This window comes from Aquila chrysaetos, chromosome 7 (genome assembly GCF_900496995.4).
Source record: "Aquila chrysaetos chrysaetos chromosome 7, bAquChr1.4, whole genome shotgun sequence".
NCBI classification, from domain to species: domain Eukaryota; kingdom Metazoa; phylum Chordata; class Aves; order Accipitriformes; family Accipitridae; genus Aquila; species Aquila chrysaetos.
Window position 1 is genome coordinate 3,356,700 of NC_044010.1, and position 19,671 is coordinate 3,376,370.

Here is a 19,671-nt window from a genome sequence, read left to right on the forward strand (position 1 = left end):
TTTTTGTAACTAGCTTCTGTCTTTCTCTTTGGATTTTGGCTGCTGTATCGGATTCCATACAATCTGTTTCTCGCTGTGATTTTACTCTCAGTCTAACTCGGAGTTCTCTAGGTTGGACTGATCTGTGATGCTGTTTCCTGGTCTTACGGGGAATAGCATGACAGGTACATGCTGTATTTCTGTCCTGTGTTCAGTGAAGTTGGAGAGTAAGAAAACATACCAAGTCCTAGTAGGGCAGAAACTAATTGTGGGGTACTTGGCAGAAGGGAGAAATTGCAAAGCAAAAAGTAGAGTCCTCCGATGTCCTGGAGAGTAGAAAAATGTATCAGAACCCAGGGGTCTGGCTGGGGGGAGAGCTTGGTCCTCTGCCCTCCCAGGAAAACTCTGCAGGTTCAAGCGGGTGTTACTGTTCATTGCACCTGGGTTTTCAAGGCCACTGATGTTCCTGATAAATACAGAAATTGCTCTTTTTGGACAAAAAAACTTGAGGTTTGAGGGTGCAGCATTGCAACAAGGATTGGATGCTGTGGCAGATAACTACAGCAGTGTAATAGAAGGGGCCCTGCCAAGGAGACTCCAGCAGATGTGGAACTACATGCTTCTTGCCCTGCTCCTTCCTCCACAGTCTGGCAGGCGTTGCAGAGGCCACAGAAGGACCTGGAGGCTCTGCTGGCCTGGGCTGCCTGCGGTGGTGGTGGTGACAGCAAGTGCTTCGTGTGCTTGGAGAACTCATTTAGGGGATCTCTCTGTCCAGTGTTAGTCTGATAATAGTCCTGCTCCAAATCCTCTTCTTTCCTTGAATCTCTGCTCGTGCTTCTGCTTCTCTCTGCTCTTTCTGTTTTTAGTATGGTTCTGATGTTGTTCTTGTTTTTCTGGGGCTTGGGGTGTTTTGTGGGGGTGTTTTGTTTTGTTTTTCTTCCCCCCTGTCTCTTTGCATTTCCTTACCTTCACTTTTTTCTTCTTTTATTTAAGCCTATTTCCTTTTAGGTCTCTTCTTTCTTCATTCCTTCCTTCCTTCTCAAATAACTGTGGCACTTCCCTGAAACAGCTGGCCATTATACTGTTTCCTCTGTGGGCTGTACTGTCTCAGCCTGGGTCGGTCTGTCTGCTCTTCAGGCTGGGTTGAGGCTTGCTGGGGCAGGAGCTGTCTCTTATTCCTGGTGCTGTGCCTAGCGCGGTGGGGTCCTATTCACGCGTGATACTTAAGCACTGCTGTAATAAACACGATTGAAAGATTTCTTATTTAAACCACAGCAGAAGAATGGAGACTCCAAGATGTATTAAGATGTTCTTAATTTGTGCAAGTCTGCGGTAGGGAGGGTCTTGGCAACTTGCAGCTACTGCAGGTGGCTGTTCTGTGGGTTTTGCTTAGTGCTATGGTCTTGTGCATTAGAAACCTTAGTGGATGCAGAGAGGGAATGAAAAGGAAAAAACAGTGATCTCTGTTCTCAGGGGTCAGAGATGTACTTGGCTAGGTGACATACGTACATTTAACTGGATTCAAAAATTGTAACAAATGCAGTTAAAACTGATCTACGGAGGTCTCCAGCAAGTAGACAGCCTCCTGCTTAACTGGTTTACAAGAAACTACTTTAGTGAAGGGTTTACAGGTCATACCAGATATTTTGACAGGAAGATTGTAGGCCTTCTAGGAATTCCCAAAATGTGCTGTTTACCATTTGGTAGTCTTTAAGGGGAGGGGGAGATTTGGAGCCTCTGATGGTGCTTTTAAAGTAGGCATGTCTGTAGGTACCCAATGATGGATTCACTACATGAGCCTTGCTAGAAGACGCTGATAGACTCGTTGAGGGCGAACTGTTGAATGGCACGAACAAGTGGGTAAACACGATCTGTTTGTAACTTGGGGTTCTCTGGTGCCCTGTCAGGGCTCAGTTACAGCGGTTTTATAAGTTATTACGTGTCAGCTGAACTGCTATAGTTGTCTTTGGCAAATGTTTCCTAAATCATGTTCCCTGATGATGTAAGAGGGAGGAACAACTAAAGGAAACTTCAAATAAGAAATCGTACTGTATCGGCTGAATTTCTCAGCTATCGATTAACTCAGAGCTATATAGCAAAGGGGGATACTGTTGAGGCCACAGTCTCATTCTAAAATGATGTTGTCATACTGTTTCTGCTCACTCCCTATCTCTGTCCTTGTCTCTCGTGCTGCATTTAATCTGTAAGCTCTTTGGGGCAGGAATGACCTGACCTGAGATTATAAAAACAAATGCTGTTATGATCGCTTCAGTACTCGCTTCCTGATCTGTGGAATCACCTTATCTGAATTTAAAGTTGATTTATATAGCTAAATAACTTTTGTGGGGTGGGTTTGTCTGCGTGTGGGTGGGGGGAGAGAGGAGAACAGAAAGAGTGCCTACTAAAAATAACTTGTTAACAAGCATGAGACTGCTTATGAAACCCCACCAGCAGCCAGTGTTTAGGTTACCTTAACTGTATGTTTCTGTATCTTTTCTTTTTTTTTTTTTTCAAAGCAGAAATTTAAGTATAAGTGTTCTGGTGGATATTTTGTTTAGTCACAGCAAAAAATTCTTTTAATGCTGCTCTCTAAGGTAATAGGGCAGGGTTTTCCCCCCACCTCAGTGTTAACTGCAGCGTGAGAAAGCTCTCTTGATTAGAAGTTTACTGTGCTAGTCTATGTTTGCCATGACAGAAAGAGTACTTGAAGCAAGCTATGTGTTACTGAGAGGGATGGTTAACATAAGCCTTAGATGTGTCCACACCTTTCTGAAGGCATCACCTTACGCAGTGGTAGGAAGGAAGGCTTTAGTAAGATGAATCTTTTCTTCAGACACTGCAAATGAACATCCCTTTTGGCTTAGCTGCTTGGTTTATAAGTCAGTGGGATGGTAACCTGCTGGGATTTTTGTGGTGGCCGATTTGAGCAGCTGGCTGTTGGAATCTCATCTGCCACACTTGATTCCAGGGGAGGTCGTCTGATGGCCAACACAATAGGCATCCGGGCTAGATCAACAGGGTTCTTCCCGTCCTTTTTCCTCTTGTGTTTTTGTTTTGTTTTTTAAGTTGTTCAGAGTCAAGCTTACGCTGGGGTAGACTAGCACAACTGCATGGTCAACGTTGTGCTGTGCTTGCTTTGACTTCTGTAGTTAAGATGTAAAAACCTGTAGAAAGTCAGTGCCTTAGAGCTTCATGTGACTTCGTAGTGGACATTTTAACAAGCCTATCATGTGAATGTTATGGGACTTGCTAAGTACCCTGTTCATTTTTTTTAAAGGCTTGTTTACAGTCTTCAGCATTAAGCTTTCAAAGAGAGTGAATTGAATGCCCCCTCCAAAAAACTATGATTACCTCTAAAGGGAGACTTAAAGCTGCAATGGCATTTGGAACAACTGAACTGAGATGCAGTAAATCCAGGTACTGTTCCTTCAGTTAAATTTTAGTTTTGGTTTTGTTTTCTTTTCCAACAGATAAATAATAGGAAAAAATGTCCCTGCATCTTCATGTACTTCTATGTGTTTATTATATCAAATATAGGCATATAAGCCACGTAATTACCTGTCACGCTTTCCTGGAAATATATTTAGTTTCTTTTTCCTTGTGACATACTGACCTCAAAAAGGCATGACGCCAGAGGTCAGTTGAGTTACACACCATTTCGTTTTTGTAATAAAGTTATGTTACCTTTCTGAGCTGTTACTGCTTATTTTGTAGTGATGATACAGTTTGTACTAGACAGAAGTCAGTCACTGCTACTGTTTACTTCATTTTCCAGTTGCCTCTTGCATAAACTTAGTAGTTTGAATTTGTATTGCCATTTTAGAAGCTGTTAAACAAAATGTAGAGGTACCAACAGTTTTTTGGGGTTACAGGTTTTTGCTTCCTGAAAGGTTTTGAAATTGATCAACATCTTAAAAAGCATTACTATCGCTTGGTGCAAGTGGCATGAATATTTTCTTTTTTTGTTACTTTGTGTCCAGCTAGAGGCAATGGCAACTTTGATTCCAGAGTGGAGTGTTTTAAAAGCCTTTTACCTTAGTGGTCCTTGGCTTGGCAGTTGTTGCTGAAATTTGTCCTGATTATTTGTCTCTGGATTGAACCAAACAGAAGTGAATTGACACATAATTAACTGTGACTATCACTTGATTGTTAACAATAAAGGTAAAGAATCACTGCTTCACCTTTTCATCATTTATCACTTCACTATGTTTTTGTTTAAATTGAATGCAGGTTTTGACTATTGTGAAAAGCACCATATTTGGTGTTGTGCTATGACACCATTGCATTAGTGCTGGGTAGAGAAAAGGTTTGTATAGGTATTGAACCTTTCTGACCTTCTTAAGACCCAGAGAATCATTATGTTCATCTTGTGCAGGCTTTCTTATTTCAAGCCTAGCAGTTGCAGTTCAGCTATATTATATGCTTTAGAAAAGATTCCAGTGTAAACAAAAAATCTGTGTTGCAAAAATAACCTTAACTTTCAGAGTTTTTTAGAAAAAATAACTTCCTTATTAATTTTGTCCACCCACAGTTCTGTCCCAAACTTTTGCAATTTCTATTTCTAGTCACTATGTGCAATAGCTTCTCCATGTGCGGATCAGAGCCCTCTGAAATGTCTGTTCCTTAAACGGGTAGCTTTTAGATGTAATCCTCCAGCTTTTTCTGACTTAAATTGTTAGAGCTCTTAAAGTCTCACTCAGAGTAATGTATTTTTCTGACCTTATAATGCCTGTGGCTTTCTGAATCTCTAGTGTTTTGAATCATGACTCCTGAATTTTAGCTATCAGGAGTGAGCACACTATTCCAGTACCTGTTGCATGGATGCCAAATAGGGTAGAAAACTCTTTTTTTTGTTTGTTTGTTTTGTTTTGTTTTGTTTTTTGTTGTTGTTGTTTCCTAGCTGATGTTCCCCTGCTTATACATCTAAGGATTGCTTTAGGTCTCAGTAGCAAAGTTGTGGTTAGGTACTTCTGTCTGTGCCCGGGTGCATTGCAAGTCAGAGTTGATGACTCCAGTCTTTGGGTGGCTTTACTTCTTTTGGCTGCATGGCCTATCACCTTGTATCCTGGATCCCTCTGCTTAATTTGTGCCTGGGTTATGAAGGGAGGCCAGCTGCTTTTTCATTGATCTCTACCCTGTGCATAACCCTCTAAATCTTGTGTCTGAGAACTTGATAGCTTTTCTTTCAGGTTGTTGTTAAAAGCAGTAAGTGTGAGGCCAAAAATTAATGCTGGTGGGGCCTCCTACTATATTTTATTAGATCATAGTTACGTTGAAACTCATGGGCTAGCATATTATTTGATTAATAATCGTGTTTCTTTCTATATATGTGTTTCTTCATTAATTTAGAATGTGATAGCAAGTCAGAAACCCTACAGAAGTCACAGTGCTTTTGCATCAATGCTTTTTTCCCTCTCTTTTCCAAATGAACCTGTAATCTCTTCAACAATATGGAGTCCAATAATCCAGTCTCTATAAGCCACCTTACTGCTTCTTTATTCATTATCAAAGTAGCTGGTATGGTACTTAATCTGAAATTGTTGTCAAATTTATAGGATCATATGGATCATCCCATATACCTTTGAAGTTTTCCGAGTGTTCTGATTCCTTTCAAAAATCAACATCACTTCTCAGACTTCTTAGCTAGCTCTTCCAAAATGCTTGGATACAAATCATGAGATTCTTCTGATCTTAAGTAATGTCTGATGGCCACTCTTTTATTGCAGTATTCGGTTACAGTCAAGAAGTCAGATGACATTTCCTGTGCTAAAACAAGTGTGTATGTGTGTGTGTATATATATATATATATTTAGTGAATGCTTCTGCCTTCTCTGGGTGACGATTGGCACACTTGCGGGTTTTTATTCAATGTTTGACCTGAGCTATTTTTGAAATTTCAAGGGCTCCTTTTGTTTGGGGTAAACTTAAAAACCAAAACACATTGTATTTTGTTAGACTCCTTTCTTTGATTTCCTGAGTTTTTCTGATTTCTATCTTCTACTGTCGCCCACTAGGTAACATTCATGCAGTTCACTGATGAAGAAAGGAAGCTGTCTAGTAAAACAGTTCATAAATACTGTTTTTATACTTTCTCCCCTGTACCGGCTCATAATTATTAGGTTTTGTGAAATTAACCTTTTAAAAAATGTAGGGAAAATAATTTAAAAAATGTCATCTAGCACTGAGATTTCTACTGCTGACAGTGTATTGCCTCAAGCATATGTTGCTCACACTGAAGACTCTCAGAGCAGCTGATGATCTCCTTCTTCCTTCACATGCCATGAACAGATATCTAAGAAGCCAGGTGTTTTATTTCATAGCCTAATCTGATGGCTGGCGTCAGATCCTAGCAGATAACTTTTCTTGTGCTTTCTATCAAGACATTTGTTTCACAAAGTATTCAGATCTTTTGACCTTCTCAATTATCAATGACTGAAAAAAGCCAATGCAGTTCTGATAGACTTCCATCTCCTTCTGGTCACTCGTTTCTCTATAGATAGTTGTGTCAGCTGCTGGTTGTAACCTATTCAAATTGGCAGGTGCTAGATCCAGCAGTGTCAGGTTTCTGCGGAAGTGACTTGTTGACTGTATTGAACATTGAGTAAATTAAGATGGAGAGTGGAGAAGCCTTAGACTTGGGAAGGGGAGAAGTAGTCAATATTGACTTAATATTGAGCCATGTCTTAACAGGGAGGTGACACTGGGAATTAAAACAGATCGGTGAAGATATTTGAATTAAGTAGGGACAGACAGCTACATGACTTCAGACATTGTAGAGAGTGTGTTGTAAGTTTGAGGTTTTCCTTTAGGGCTTAAAAACAACCTAAGTAACATCTAATGGGAGGACCTGTGCACATGCCAGCAAGGAGGAGTGTAGCAGTTGGAGGAGGGAAGCAAGAGGAGATAGGTGAAGTCAAAAGAAAGAGGAAAAAGAGGAGTTTGTAGACAGCACAAAGGATTGAGGTTGCGTTTGCAGTAGGAAGAAAGCAGCTGTAAACATCCTAATAATGTATTGTTTCTTCCCTTCAACTTCAAAACATATAGAAGAGGAGGAAGAAGTTGTGTATGTAGTTGAAGAAAAAAGAATCATAGATCTCTGGCTATGTGTGTATTAATGTGCATTTGTACTGCTTGATCAGAAGCTAAACAGCTGAAGGGATGTAGGGCAGACATAATTTTGGACTTCCTCCAGGCTCATTCAATAGAAGGCATGGGGGGAGTTCTGATCAATAGCGAAGGATGTCTTTCATGGTCTCCGAGGGCTAAAGTGAATTTTACTGACTGACAGCTACCTTTAGGCACTGGCAAAAAGTAGACGTGCAGTACACTTGTAGAAAGGTCAGCTTTGAGCTAGTGGTAGGAATCTGCAGCTGGTGGGGTATTTATGTGACGAAATGCTTGTCCAGTAGCAGAATCCCTTGTCTCACCTGGGTAAACATCTGCCACTTTTTTTTTTTTGTGAGGTGCATGCCTCTTGTTCCCAAACCATATGAATATTTCATTAAAATAATACTGAACCGTATTAATTTTGATTTAACTGGTGAATTGTATAAATGAAAGACAGAATTGAATATATTCAACTTTTTTTTTTGAGTGTACAAAATTGAATTAATACTCAGCTTGAAAGGGTAAGTGGCCATTGTCATTAGGTAAAATGATGACATGAGCCGTTCTGAAGTTATACCAAGATACTGGAAATAGAGGTAGAGCTTGCACCAATGCTCTAATAAACTGTAGTCTTATAAGTGGAGTGTGTTCTCCCCACAAACTGATGAGTATTCTCAAACCACTGACTTTACCTAATGCTCATGATTTGTCCCATATGGTCATCATGTGCTAAAGGTGGAAGTGAGCTAGAAAGATCACAGCAGTTGGGAATTAAAATGTCTGGATGTTGTTTTCAGTTTCACGTCAGACTTCTGGAATAACCTCTTCATCAAAAAACACCCCCAAATACCCCATCATGGGTGTTAAACATCAAAATGGTGTGGGGAAGTGCTTTAAGCATTTGCATGAAACGTACCAAGTGCAAATACAAGTGTATTACAGAGTGATAGCTATTTATTTTTACTTGTGCTTCTGTCCTGAATGTTATAAAGGTGGGTTGCCTAGATGATGGTTGTACAGTCACATCAATCTGCTCTTTTGTTACAGTAAAGCTAGGTCATATTGCCACTGAACCCAGAAAGCAGCTTCTTCTGGACAAATACTGGTGACTCTTCTGATGTGAGCTGTGCTGTAAGAGCCATTTAGTATTTTGGTGTTTGGTCCTTCCTTCCTTCCTTAGTTTTTTCAATTTAATGTTCTAGTTCTATTGTAGACCTACAATTGAAGGTGTCGAGAGTATTGTGTGTTTGACAATGCCTGCTTATCCACTGGGGCCACTAAGTCTGACAGTCTGAAACAAAACAGAAAGAGATGAGATGAAAACTGTCTAGGCTTCTTATTAAGACTTGCTGTGTTATAATGCTTCTTGTGTTTGCTGTTAGGAGTCTCAGTTTGGAGGTACTGAAGATGGCTGGAAAAGGGTTTTTTCCTCTCCACTATCTTTTGTCATGCTGAGGCTAAAACCAGTATTTCCCAGAACTATTTAGTTAACTCCTTTATATGCTGTTTGGCTGGCAAGTCAACTCTTGCTGTCCAGACAGTAAAAACTGGGATAACCATTCTGAACTGTGTATGGTCTTCTGAACAGCACATACATCTATGTAATGCAGTGAGTGGCAAAACAGGCTTGGGGCCCCTGGATGCTGCTGTGGTACAAATACATATTATTTGTATACTTTGAAAAGCAGTGAGATATTTTACTCTTCAAGATCAAAACTGTCAAAGATGCAAGGTGAATTTTACCCCTATAGTCCCGCAGGTTCAAGTATTCTGTAATGGAATATGACTGAAACTCGTAACAGGCTTGTTTTTTGAAAGGTTGGAGTCTTTATGGTGTCTGTGGTGGATGGGTTTGCAAAAGCTGTTGTTTGTTGAAAGAAGGAAACTGGGAGAAATATCTAGGAGGCTTAATGCTCTGTAAGGTTCTGGTAAAGAAACAAGGTAATTCTTGGTATAGCTAATTAAAGTGTCAGTGCTTACACTTTTAAGCACTGAAGATTTTAACAAGTTTAGTTGGGAGCTGTTTTTTCATGGACTTAAAGGAAAGTGTGTAAAGCTGACTGGCTTCTCATTTGAGCTCTGGAGAAGCTGGCCAGGTCGTTGCAGCCCCATGTTGGGAAGAACCACCTGATGTGGCCTGAACCTCAGGGATTGTTTTTGCAGTCGAGGAGACTGCTAAGGGAATTGCAGCTCTGAAGAGTGTCCTTAGAGCAAATTTCTTGATGCCAAGTACTTCAAATCTCAATCAGTATTGTCAGGGACATTTTTTTTTTACCTCTAAGACTTCAGTAGTCTTGATTTTGGGGAAAGTGAGGAACAAACCTCATTAACAGTAATCTCGATACTCTGGTCTTGTGACCAAGGCCAAAAAAAAAAGAAAAAGCCCCCCCAAAAGTGGGGAAATAGGGGATTACCTTTTGCATGATGAGGATTGTTGCAGTAAAGCAGATGTCATCTATTTATATGTGCCGAGTTAGAATACTAATCATAGAATAGTTGGGCAAGTAAAATGCAGGGCTGCTATCAGAATTACACTTTCAACTTGTTTACCAAAAAAAGGATTTCTTTCTTTTCCTGGCTTCCTTCCATTTATTTCTTACAGTTATCAAAGAGGAGGGTGAATTTTCCATGCAACTTTAGTCTGCTTCTGTTTATGCTCCCCTCCGTCTCTGAGCAAACATTCATCTCTCTTTCTGTTTTTCCTTTTTTCTTGTTGTTGTTCTCTGTTTTCTCTTCAAATGTGTAAATCTGCATCTCACCTTCTCAGGAATATTTTACGTAAGGGCTATACCTACTGTGTATTGCTTTGCAAGTAATTGGCACCCTTCGCACTAATGTGCTTTATTTATTTTTAATTTGTTCATTTGTTTTGTGGAGTAGTTGAATGCATAAAAGCAAATTATTTGTAAGCACCTAAAAGGTAACATAAGAGATGAGTAACAGTTAATGTGGGTTCTTCAGGAGCAAATCATGCCAAGCCAATGTACTTTTCTTCTGGATTGTACAGGTACAGAAGAAGTAGTAGTAGTAGATGTGTGTATCTTGACTGAAGTTTTCAAAGTAATTTTCTTATGAGAAGCCTAGGAAAACAATGGGCTACTGGAAATCCCCTGAAAGGCATAAAAAATGGTTTGGTTATTTTGTTTGAACATAACAAGAGGTTCAAGATAAAATTAGGATGAGATATTTAATGGGTTTTTGCGGAGTCTTTAAGCAGTCTCACAGGATTCACTGGTTTTCACCAATTTGTTAGATAAACTTCAGGTAGTATCATGAAGTGAAGTGGATCTCCTGGTGGTGACTGTGCTTGAATGATGTGACAAGCTGGCAAAAGAGTGTTAAGTAACCTTGGATGCGGTTCAGTCAGGATAAATGCAGAATATTAGTCTTTGATAAGAGTAATCAGGTGTGTAAGTGTAAAGTGGGCAAGGACTGGACAGGTGGCAGCTCTGCAGAGGAGAGTTTGGTACACAAACTGGTTGTGAGTCAACCAGGCTGCAGCATTGCACAAGCTGCAAACGCGCTGGGCTGTGCAAACAAGTGTGTTGTAAGTCGGACACGAGAAGTCACCAGCATGCTGGGTAGAGCTGAGATGAGCTTCCTCTGCAGGGTCTTAGTTTTGGCTACCATCTCTGCAAGATTTTTAGCAGCAAGGGGAGAGGTCCCCCAAAGAGAAATAACTTCTCCATTATGGTAACTTTTTTTGGAATAGCCCCTCACATATTTGGAGGGGGTAGTGGGAGGGAAAGAGGGCAGGGGGGGGATCTGTGCCACTTTCCATGCCTTCGGAGAGCAGAACAAGGAGCGATTCACCTAAGCTGCACTAAAGGTGATGCGAGCTACCCGTTAGAAAAACCTTTCTAAATGCATGAGTAGTGAAGGACTGGAAGAGATTCCCTGGGGAAGTTGTGGAAGGAAGGTTTCTTAATAAGCAGATGTGACGAGCGTCTCTTGAGTGCAGTTTCTGTAGAGTTGCAGTGACTGCTGTGGAACAGCAGATTCTTTTTTTTCTTGCAGCCCTATTTGATTCTGTAACCTGAGCCATTGTAACTAAAGGGCAATAAATGCCTAGTGCATGCTTACAAAATGCCTAAAACTATGGTCCTATTACAAACAAAATCAGACTTTGAACAAGGGGAAGTACCGTTGGTGATAAGTGTTGCTAAGACTAGGTAATAGCGGCTTTGTCTTTTGATGGGAAAGTGGCTGGGAAAGTGGATGTGTGGTTGGCTGCAGACTGCCAAAACCCACAGCCGCTGCTTCTGCACCGAAGCACATTCACCTGTGCAGCATCCACCGCAGTCTTGCATCCTGAATGCACGTCCCTGTCTGTGTTCTGGTTCATGTCAAGATGCAAGCTAAGCGCATGCCATTGCCATCATTTGTCAGTCCTTCTAGTTTTTGTTGCCAGATATATGCCTATAAAGGACAGAGTGCTGCTCTGCAGGCTACATTGATGATTTGGTTTCTCCAGTTACAGGAAAATATGGGGAAATGCTTCATTCTGGTAATAAAAACAACACTTTGTTTAATACCACTTACGTTAATCAGATGTAGAAATAAGTACTTTTCTTCATCATGCATCACATTTTATTGCTGAGCTATTTGCTCCTGGAAAGGGAATATTTTTGTTAGCAATAATCTAGGTGAAAAATTGTCACTACTTCGTGTATTTTTTACTGAAATATATTCAGTGCTTTCTTCTCATTTTGTCAGGGTGTTTTATTTTTCTCCATAATATTGAAGTACACATGCTGATTTAAATCTTTGCCTTACCCTCTTCTGTTTCAGTCTTGTTGGTCATCTTGTTCATGCATGTATTTTGATTATTTGTGTATCTCTTGCTTCCCAGGAGACAAAGATGGCAGCAAAGTGACTACAGTAGTGGCAACTCCTGGACAAGGTCCGGACCGACCACAAGAAGTTAGCTACACAGACACCAAGGTGATTGGAAATGGATCTTTTGGTGTTGTGTATCAAGCCAAACTCTGTGATTCAGGAGAGCTTGTGGCCATTAAGAAAGTCCTGCAAGATAAAAGATTTAAGGTGAGCCTATGCATAAGTTCAGAATATTTTCATGAATGTTATCTCATTTTCCATGTCTTTGGCAATGTTTTTGATTTTTTTTTTTTTTTATTATTTATTTTCATTGGAGTACCTAAATGCACATAAAAGTTTCCAGGACTAAAAATTAAACAGATGGTTTATGATAAAGGGATATAGTTTAACTTGAAAATCAGTGAGTCACTGTTGTTATGATTATTTGGATTGGTGCAAAACAGGAAGTTAAAATCCTGATTTGATGTTGTGGTGGTGTTTCCAGGTTGCAGACTAGATTTTTCAGACAATGAGCTGTGGAAACAAGGGAAAAGCTTGTCTTATGCTTACTTTTTTCTAGTGTAGACTCTCCTCCAGTCATTAGTAATTAAGCTGCTGGAAGGAACAGAAGCCTTTGGGCTTTGTTCTTGGTTGTTGCACCTACAAAGTGGAAGGCTGTTTTTGACTAAATTGGGAGGTCCCCAGGCCAAGCAAGAAGATAACAAATACTGAGCCCAGGGCAGTTTGGACTGAAGGCGGGTTACTTCCCTTCGTTATCTGATTTAAAAATCTGATCTCTTCTGGTGGTTTTAATACACTAGTGATTCTTTATTCTAAATAAGTAGCTTTCCAAAAAGCTGTATTTTTCTCTGGTGATATTTAAACCAAACAAAAGTTAAGGACCATCAGCAACCTTTTCACTGCTGTTAGTCCTCTTTACTTGGTACCTGGTGTGCTTGACTGCTTTCCCTTACAGTCAGGTGGCCTGCAGGCAGACTTGTGCAAGCAGTGAATGATAGCAAAGGTACTGGGTTTAGCATCTGAGATGAACGGTGTGGGTTTTAGCATCTGAAGGCCACGGCTTTCGTGACTACAGAAGCATAAGGACAACATATAGAGAAAGTGCCATGGATAATCTTGTTGGTATGGTCTCAGTACAAAAAGTTCTGAGCTTAAAAATAGGAAGTTGAAGCATATTTAAGGAAAATCAGCAATTTGAAACTTTTTATACGATTTTATACTTGCTCTTAGCCTTTAGAAGTGTTTCTAAAACTATTGGATGACATTTTTATCATCTCCTTCTCAGTTTTCTCATTTTTTCAGTAAGACTTCATACACAGCTTGCTTTACTGGTAATGTTTGTAATTTGTGTCCTGTTTTGGTAGCAACATCATTCTTTTGAAGTGTTTTGAAGGAACTGGTGTATGCCTTTTCCTTGAGTCTTGAAATTGATGCTGTCATCACCACAGGCATCAGCATATCACAAATGCGTTAGATGAAAAATGGAAAAGTAAAGATATGTTTAAATTAATGTAATCATGCGGCATTGTTTAACTTCTGATTGAGAAAGGCGTGTAAAGTTCTTACATTGTTCTTACATCTGAGTTATTTCTGGACTGTATTATGTGTTGAAGGCAATTAGTACTGGGGAAGCATGCAACATGATGTAAGAGTGGATTATTTCAGAAGAATGGAAGAGGTAGAGGAATAACAGAAGCTCTAAACCTAGTCATGCTTAAAAGAGCTTTTTGATCTCTTCCCATTGCATAGTTTTAGGGGAAAGGCCAGGACATTTCCCTTACCATCTCATGCTTGGTGGATGTCAGCTAGTGCTTTGGCCCAAAATCTTTGATTTTTTCAGTCTCATGACTTTGAGGTTGTGTAGGTTGTCAAAATGAAAACTTGGCCAAGCATTTTAGTTCCTGCCCATCAGATACTAATAGATGTCAAAAACTTTCTTTTTATTTTTATTTTTTTGATAAATCTGTATTGGGCTTCTAGAAAAAAATGTAGGTCTTTGATTGTTTTTGTTTCAGTAGTTGATTCAGTGGCGTTTTGTTTTGTAACTGTATACCTCTCTCTATTTTGGAGTGTTTCTTTAAGTGGTTCGAAAAACCATGTCATCTTTTGAATATTAGCCCTCTTTTTGTTTAAGGAAAAAAGCTAAACTAAAAAGCTAAGTAGGGTGTTTCCAGTTCGGACTCTGAACTAACTGCCTACGTATGATGACATAAGCTGGGAACATCCAGTACCTGGAGGCTTTAATACCCCTAACCTAGGTGGAATTAATGGTAAGTGCATGTGTAGATTTATAGATAGATAGTGTTAATTTAAAAATGCTTTTTTTAACTTCATAATTTGTATGGGTCACATCTGCAGTAATACCCAAGTTATGCATTTTTTCGTGTTCTTATCCCAAACTTGTATCCCAACTGCACAACATCATCTACCTTTGGTCTCAGCTCCCTAGTTTTTCCCGTCGTTCATCAGTTTAGTCCTCCCTTTCTTTTCGCATTCTAGTCTGGAAGTGTATGTTCTGTTGGCAGGAAGTGTAAATTCCTGCAGGCTGGATGAAAGCCTCTGCCTGGACGGATTTGGAAGCTAGAGACATGTATCTTATATCAAGAATAGCATACAGTTAATTCAGGGTATGCTATTATTTGGGAACTTCTGATCTAGGTTGTAAATGCTGGACCAGATATTTTACCAGTTAAACAGGGAACTTTGAATGTCTGTTGGCCATACAGTTTGATCGCAGCGTAGGAGCAGACCAGCTCTTCTGTTCAGAGAGCCGAGCTGTGGTGTGCAGCTCAGCTGGGCTGTTGCCACCCCCGCACGGCTGCCTGAGTCCAGATCCAAGCCCCAGTGAGTGGAGTTCCTTAAGGAATCTGCCACTTCTTCCCTGTCATTAATGTACACCCGTGGTTTGGCAATGATGAGGAAAACCCTATTGTAGACAGCCAAAGGTGGCAGTAGCTTGATTGATTTAAATCAACTATCAACTTCTGAGGGAAGAGAGGGAGCACTTCAGAAATACCTGTCTGCACTGGTCCCAGTGGTAGAGAAGCACCAAGAGGAAAGTAATGCATGGAAATTGCTTCCTGAAGTGTAGATCAACAAAATGTTCAGCTGAATGCTTCAAGCTGGTGCCTGCTTATCTGTATATCCTGATGGATTTATCTTGGTACAAGCAGTATAATTCCTTTGTTGTGATTTAGCTCTTAAAAAAAAAATGCTTTTAGAAAAGCCAGCAGGAAGTCTTGGAACTTAAAGGCGTGATTCCAAAACTTTAGGAACTCCCAAGAGAATGTAACTTCTAGGCTCCTTCTGCAGTTTGTGAATGTGGAGGGTTTATTGTAAAGATCTGGAAAATGCACCACAATTGCCAATTTTTAGATCTCTGTCAGGAAGTTGAGATACTTTTATCCAGGTTTAAAGCTAGCTTGAAAGCTGGAATTACCAGAGGGGGGTTGTCTCTTTTTTCTTTTTTCCTTTTCCATTATTGTGACAAGTTTCTCAGCAGCCTCCACTGAAGCGGAAGCAGCATTGGTCTATGCCAGAATGAATTGAGTGTAAAATCTTTGCTAGAGTTGAATCTTACAGTTTCTGTGATGGTAAAGATAGTTTGCAATGCTCCTACTTCCTTCTGCTCCCTTGTTGCACTGTATTGCTTCTTCAGCTTGGCAGTGCAGCTCCTGCACGGCTGTGTTTTAAACAGGGTCTCTGAAGTGCTCTGGGTTTTAAAATGAGTATGTCTACAGTTCAGTGTAACCTAGAGCAATAGTATTGGTACACTAGGAATAGAGACAAATGGCTGAGGGGAATAAATAAAATAAGCATAAATCTCTGTATTTTAATTTTGGTTTGCAGTTCTACCTTCATTAAGCTAGATCTCCATATTAAGCATGAGGAATCTAAGTAATGTGATTTTGGACAATTATGTGATACTTAGGTAAGTAGTTCACAAACTACATGCTGTTTATCTTTCAGCTGTGGGGCCATTGAATTTGTCTCTAGTCAGTATGGAAGGTCATATTTTCTTTGGGGTTTTTTTCAGTTAAAAGTTTAACAAGGGCAAGAGAGAGATGTTTCTCTTTGAAAAATGGTGTAAGACAGCTATTTGCAAGCTTTCAGGGCCAAAATCCATTCAAATGGCAACATTTCCTAAATGCTATGTCCTGGCTTTCACAGATCAATACTGTGTTTCTGCTTCTATCACATAGATGCGTAAGAATAGGTCCTCATGCAAAGCATTGATAAAGATAGGTGTGGTTAAATTATTTATATTTTCAATTGTTTTCATCCACGTGTCTGTGCAGGTCCTTAACTGACACAGCCCAATTGTGATGCTTGAAAAGAAAATACTGGTAGCATAAATTTTCTTGCGCTGCTTTTGTTGGCATGTTCATTGGAATATTCTTCAGATTAAGAGTCAGTCATATTGCTGTCTAATTCTGCAAAAAGCAGTAATAAGCAAGCAGGTATGGTAGCACAAATAGGAAATTCTTAGTCTAGTTTTTGTTATTTCTGTCATTCCGTGCCCATTCTTAAGAAATCCTGTTGGAACGAATGCATGAATTGCTAGAAATGCTTCTCAGCTGACTGAAAATAAATAATTAAATTCTTCATATCTGAATTGCAGGACTTAATGTTTCTGCTTTAGCACTAGGCTGTCGCTATCTAAATGATGAAGAGAGTTCTTAATGATCCTGCATGCACCTTTTCATCTAGAAATCTAGATGGGGCATCACATTTCTTGTTAATGGCTCACATAGACCTGAAGTGTGCAGCAAGAGAAAGCCAAATTCTGTAACAAGAACCATTCATGCCATCCAGTCTGTCAAATCATTCAGGGACTGCCTAGGTTTAGCAATCTAACTCTGTGTGCCCGTGGCTTAGTTGCCTGAATTGTTTAAATAGGCAGATCTGCTGGAGTGTGAGAGGACGTCAAACCAGGGCCCCGATGGTCCACAAACATGAAGCCCTGTGTTGATAAAGCTGAGGCCACTGAATAGTAGGCAGTGCTCTTCGCTGTTTCTAGTTATGGGAGGAATATGTGTTGTGACCATTTGCATGATCTTTTTCTTTTAAATAAGTAAAATCTCACTGTTAATCTGAGCCTTAAAACCCAATAAAGCAGCAGGATGGAAAAATAAGTCTATCTTGAGGTTCTGGTTTCTCTCTTTCTCTGCTGGGTGCGTGTACTTCTGTGAGCTGTTTGAAATGCTTCTGAAAGAGCAACAGCTTTCCTTCAGTTCCTGTCTCAAATATATCAAGCTGTTAAGTATAAAAAGATCCTTTTTCAAAGCAGCCCATATCCGCTGTTTGTGTTAACTTAATTACAGCAACTTTGATCGTAGCAGCTCACATGAAAAATGTAAAACCACAAGGAAGAATTCCCGTTGAAAAATGACTAGGTGTCTAGGTTCTTAAGTTCTGTTAACTTTTCAACAGACTTTTCTGTTCAAAGCATTCAACAATCTGAAGTTGCCCCAGTTTTTTTAATAGGTTTTGTGTCTCTGCTTGTGGTTGAAGGTCTCATTCTGTAAACATGCAAGTACAAAAAGTGTGAACCTGTTGACTAATGAGATATGTATCTTTTGCTCTTCGAATCTCAGTGGTTAACAGACCACTCTGAGAGTCTGACTTCAAATTGGGTTTAATTAGTTCCGCTCTTGGCTGACCCTCCCTGGCTTATTTCTTGGCTCTTGGTTATACTTGGCTGTTTAACTTACAGCAGATAGTAGCATTATATTGAAAAAAGGCTGCATTTTCAGGGGGCTTCAGTCTACTAAGGTCACTGTTAGTGTAGCTGATCTGTTTTGAGGAGGGAGCTACCTAGTAACCTGATAGAAATAAGAGTTAAAACAAGTCTTTTTTGCAGTCTGTAAGCTTGGGCCATAGTCATGTCTACAGACTGACAGACAGGAGTTTGACACCCAGCCTTTTGATATGTGTTGGGGAACCCAGTTGGAAAGCTTTAAGAGAGAAGTTATTGTTGTCTGTTCAGTCCAGGTTTGGTCTCCATTTGCCAGATTTAAACCTGTTCAGACAGGATGCAAGAAGCATCTTGCCTTTTTAACGTTTTACCAAATCCACCTTCCAAGTTCCTATTCCTATGTATTATAGCTTTTGCCATGACGATGTTAAATGTATAGTGGAAGAGAAGCCATCATTAGTGCTGAAAATTGAGATAACACATAGAACTCTGATTTCCTTTGTGTATGTGCCTGAGCTGTAGACCCTTTCAAGCTCACAGTGTCAGAGTGAAGTACTTTACCCCTTTCTAGAAAAGGAATTGGAATTTATCACAGGTTTAGAATGAACACTGTCTTCATCTGAAGTCAGAGTTTTAAGTCTTGAATACAACATAGAGGTTGGACCTGCTCTGGTGTATTCACGATCATCTTTCTCTGTGACCTCTTGTCATCTGCACGGGTTTCCACTGAACTAAGGACTGCACTTTCTTTGTTAATTTAATCTCTGTGTGAGCTAGCTGAGCTCTCTCATATCTCCATCTAAGGATTATTGAATATTCAAACATTAATCTGTAATGCCTTTTCTCAAAAGAATGTCTTTTTTATTTACCCTATCTCAGTTGAGTTGGAAGCACCCATGGGATAAAAACTCACAAAAGAAAGACAGGGCTATGAGAAATACTAACATTTAAGCACCTTCCTTTTAAGTCTGAGGACTTGCACATCTTAGCTACTTTGAAGATCTGAGGAATAGTGAGTCACTGTTCATAAGACCATTATGGAGGTGGCACTTCTAAAAGGATGCCTTAAAGTTATTGTTAAATAGCTAGAAAGAGCACCCAGAAAGAGACATGTCTTCTGACTTCTTTAATGTGATGGCTTGTGTTTGTATCACAAGTGGGGAAGGAAGGTTGAAAATATTTTCCAGTGACATTAGCAAATATTACAAACTTTTGTAAAACTAGCAGAAGGAAGAGAATTGAACCTGACTCTGAGCCTTTTCAAAACTATCCCTCTAGTCCTACATATCCCCATCTGAGGGGTTGCAGTTTCTCTTAAAGACTGGGGCTATCAGATATGATTTGCAGAATTGGAGACGCCTGGGCATGCGTTCAGGATATTTTTTCATCTTCTAAAGAGCTGGAGGGCTATGTTCAGTTCCAGAGAGTTTCTTCAAGTCTGTCCTTTAACTCTTGTACAGAGGCCAAATTTGTAGCTCTGGTCCAGCTTAGTTTAGCCAGATTATCAGAGATGTTTACCAAAATAATAGCATGTCTTATAGCAGTGTTTTATCTGTCTGTCTCCTGAAAGCTAGCTTATCAGAGCCAATTCTGTCATTTGGCTGTAATTGCAGTTGCAGTGCCTGTCTGTTCACAGCACACCGAAGGGGCTGGATAGATATCTGAATTCTCACTCACAACCTTGTATTTCATTCCATTTTCTAATTTTCGCAATCACTGAGTTTTGCTGAAGAACCAAAAATCTGTTTGTACCCTTGCTTTTGGCAGTCTTTGAAATAAACAGTGCACTGTTCGTTGTATCAGCTGAAACCTCCCTGGACGTACTTTTCTGGCGTAGAAGAGATCTAAGAGGGCTAAGAAGCATCTTCGCTTTGTATTATGTTAAAGTCTATATAATAAAATTATTTGTAGTTGTGTTATGACTGTTTCTGCAGCTGTTTTCTAATCTGACAAATTAATTGGATGCATAATAGATGTTAATGCAAAATAGGTCTTCAGTCTGGCATTTGGAGGTGAATTTGAGTTTGTATTAAGAGCACTGATTTTAG

The 19,671-nt window shown here is 39.8% G+C and overlaps 1 protein-coding gene across 2 annotated transcripts in view; it reads left to right on the forward strand.

Moving 5' to 3' along the window:
• GSK3B (glycogen synthase kinase 3 beta) overlaps positions 1-19,671 on the forward strand; it is a 148,456-nt gene that overhangs the window by 44,267 nt on the left and 84,518 nt on the right. For both annotated transcript variants that reach the window (XM_030020997.2, XM_030020998.2), the window contains exon 2: positions 11,939-12,132. In XM_030020997.2, coding sequence (XP_029876857.1) covers positions 11,939-12,132 — 194 coding nt within the window. The remainder of the gene's footprint in view (positions 1-11,938; positions 12,133-19,671) is intronic.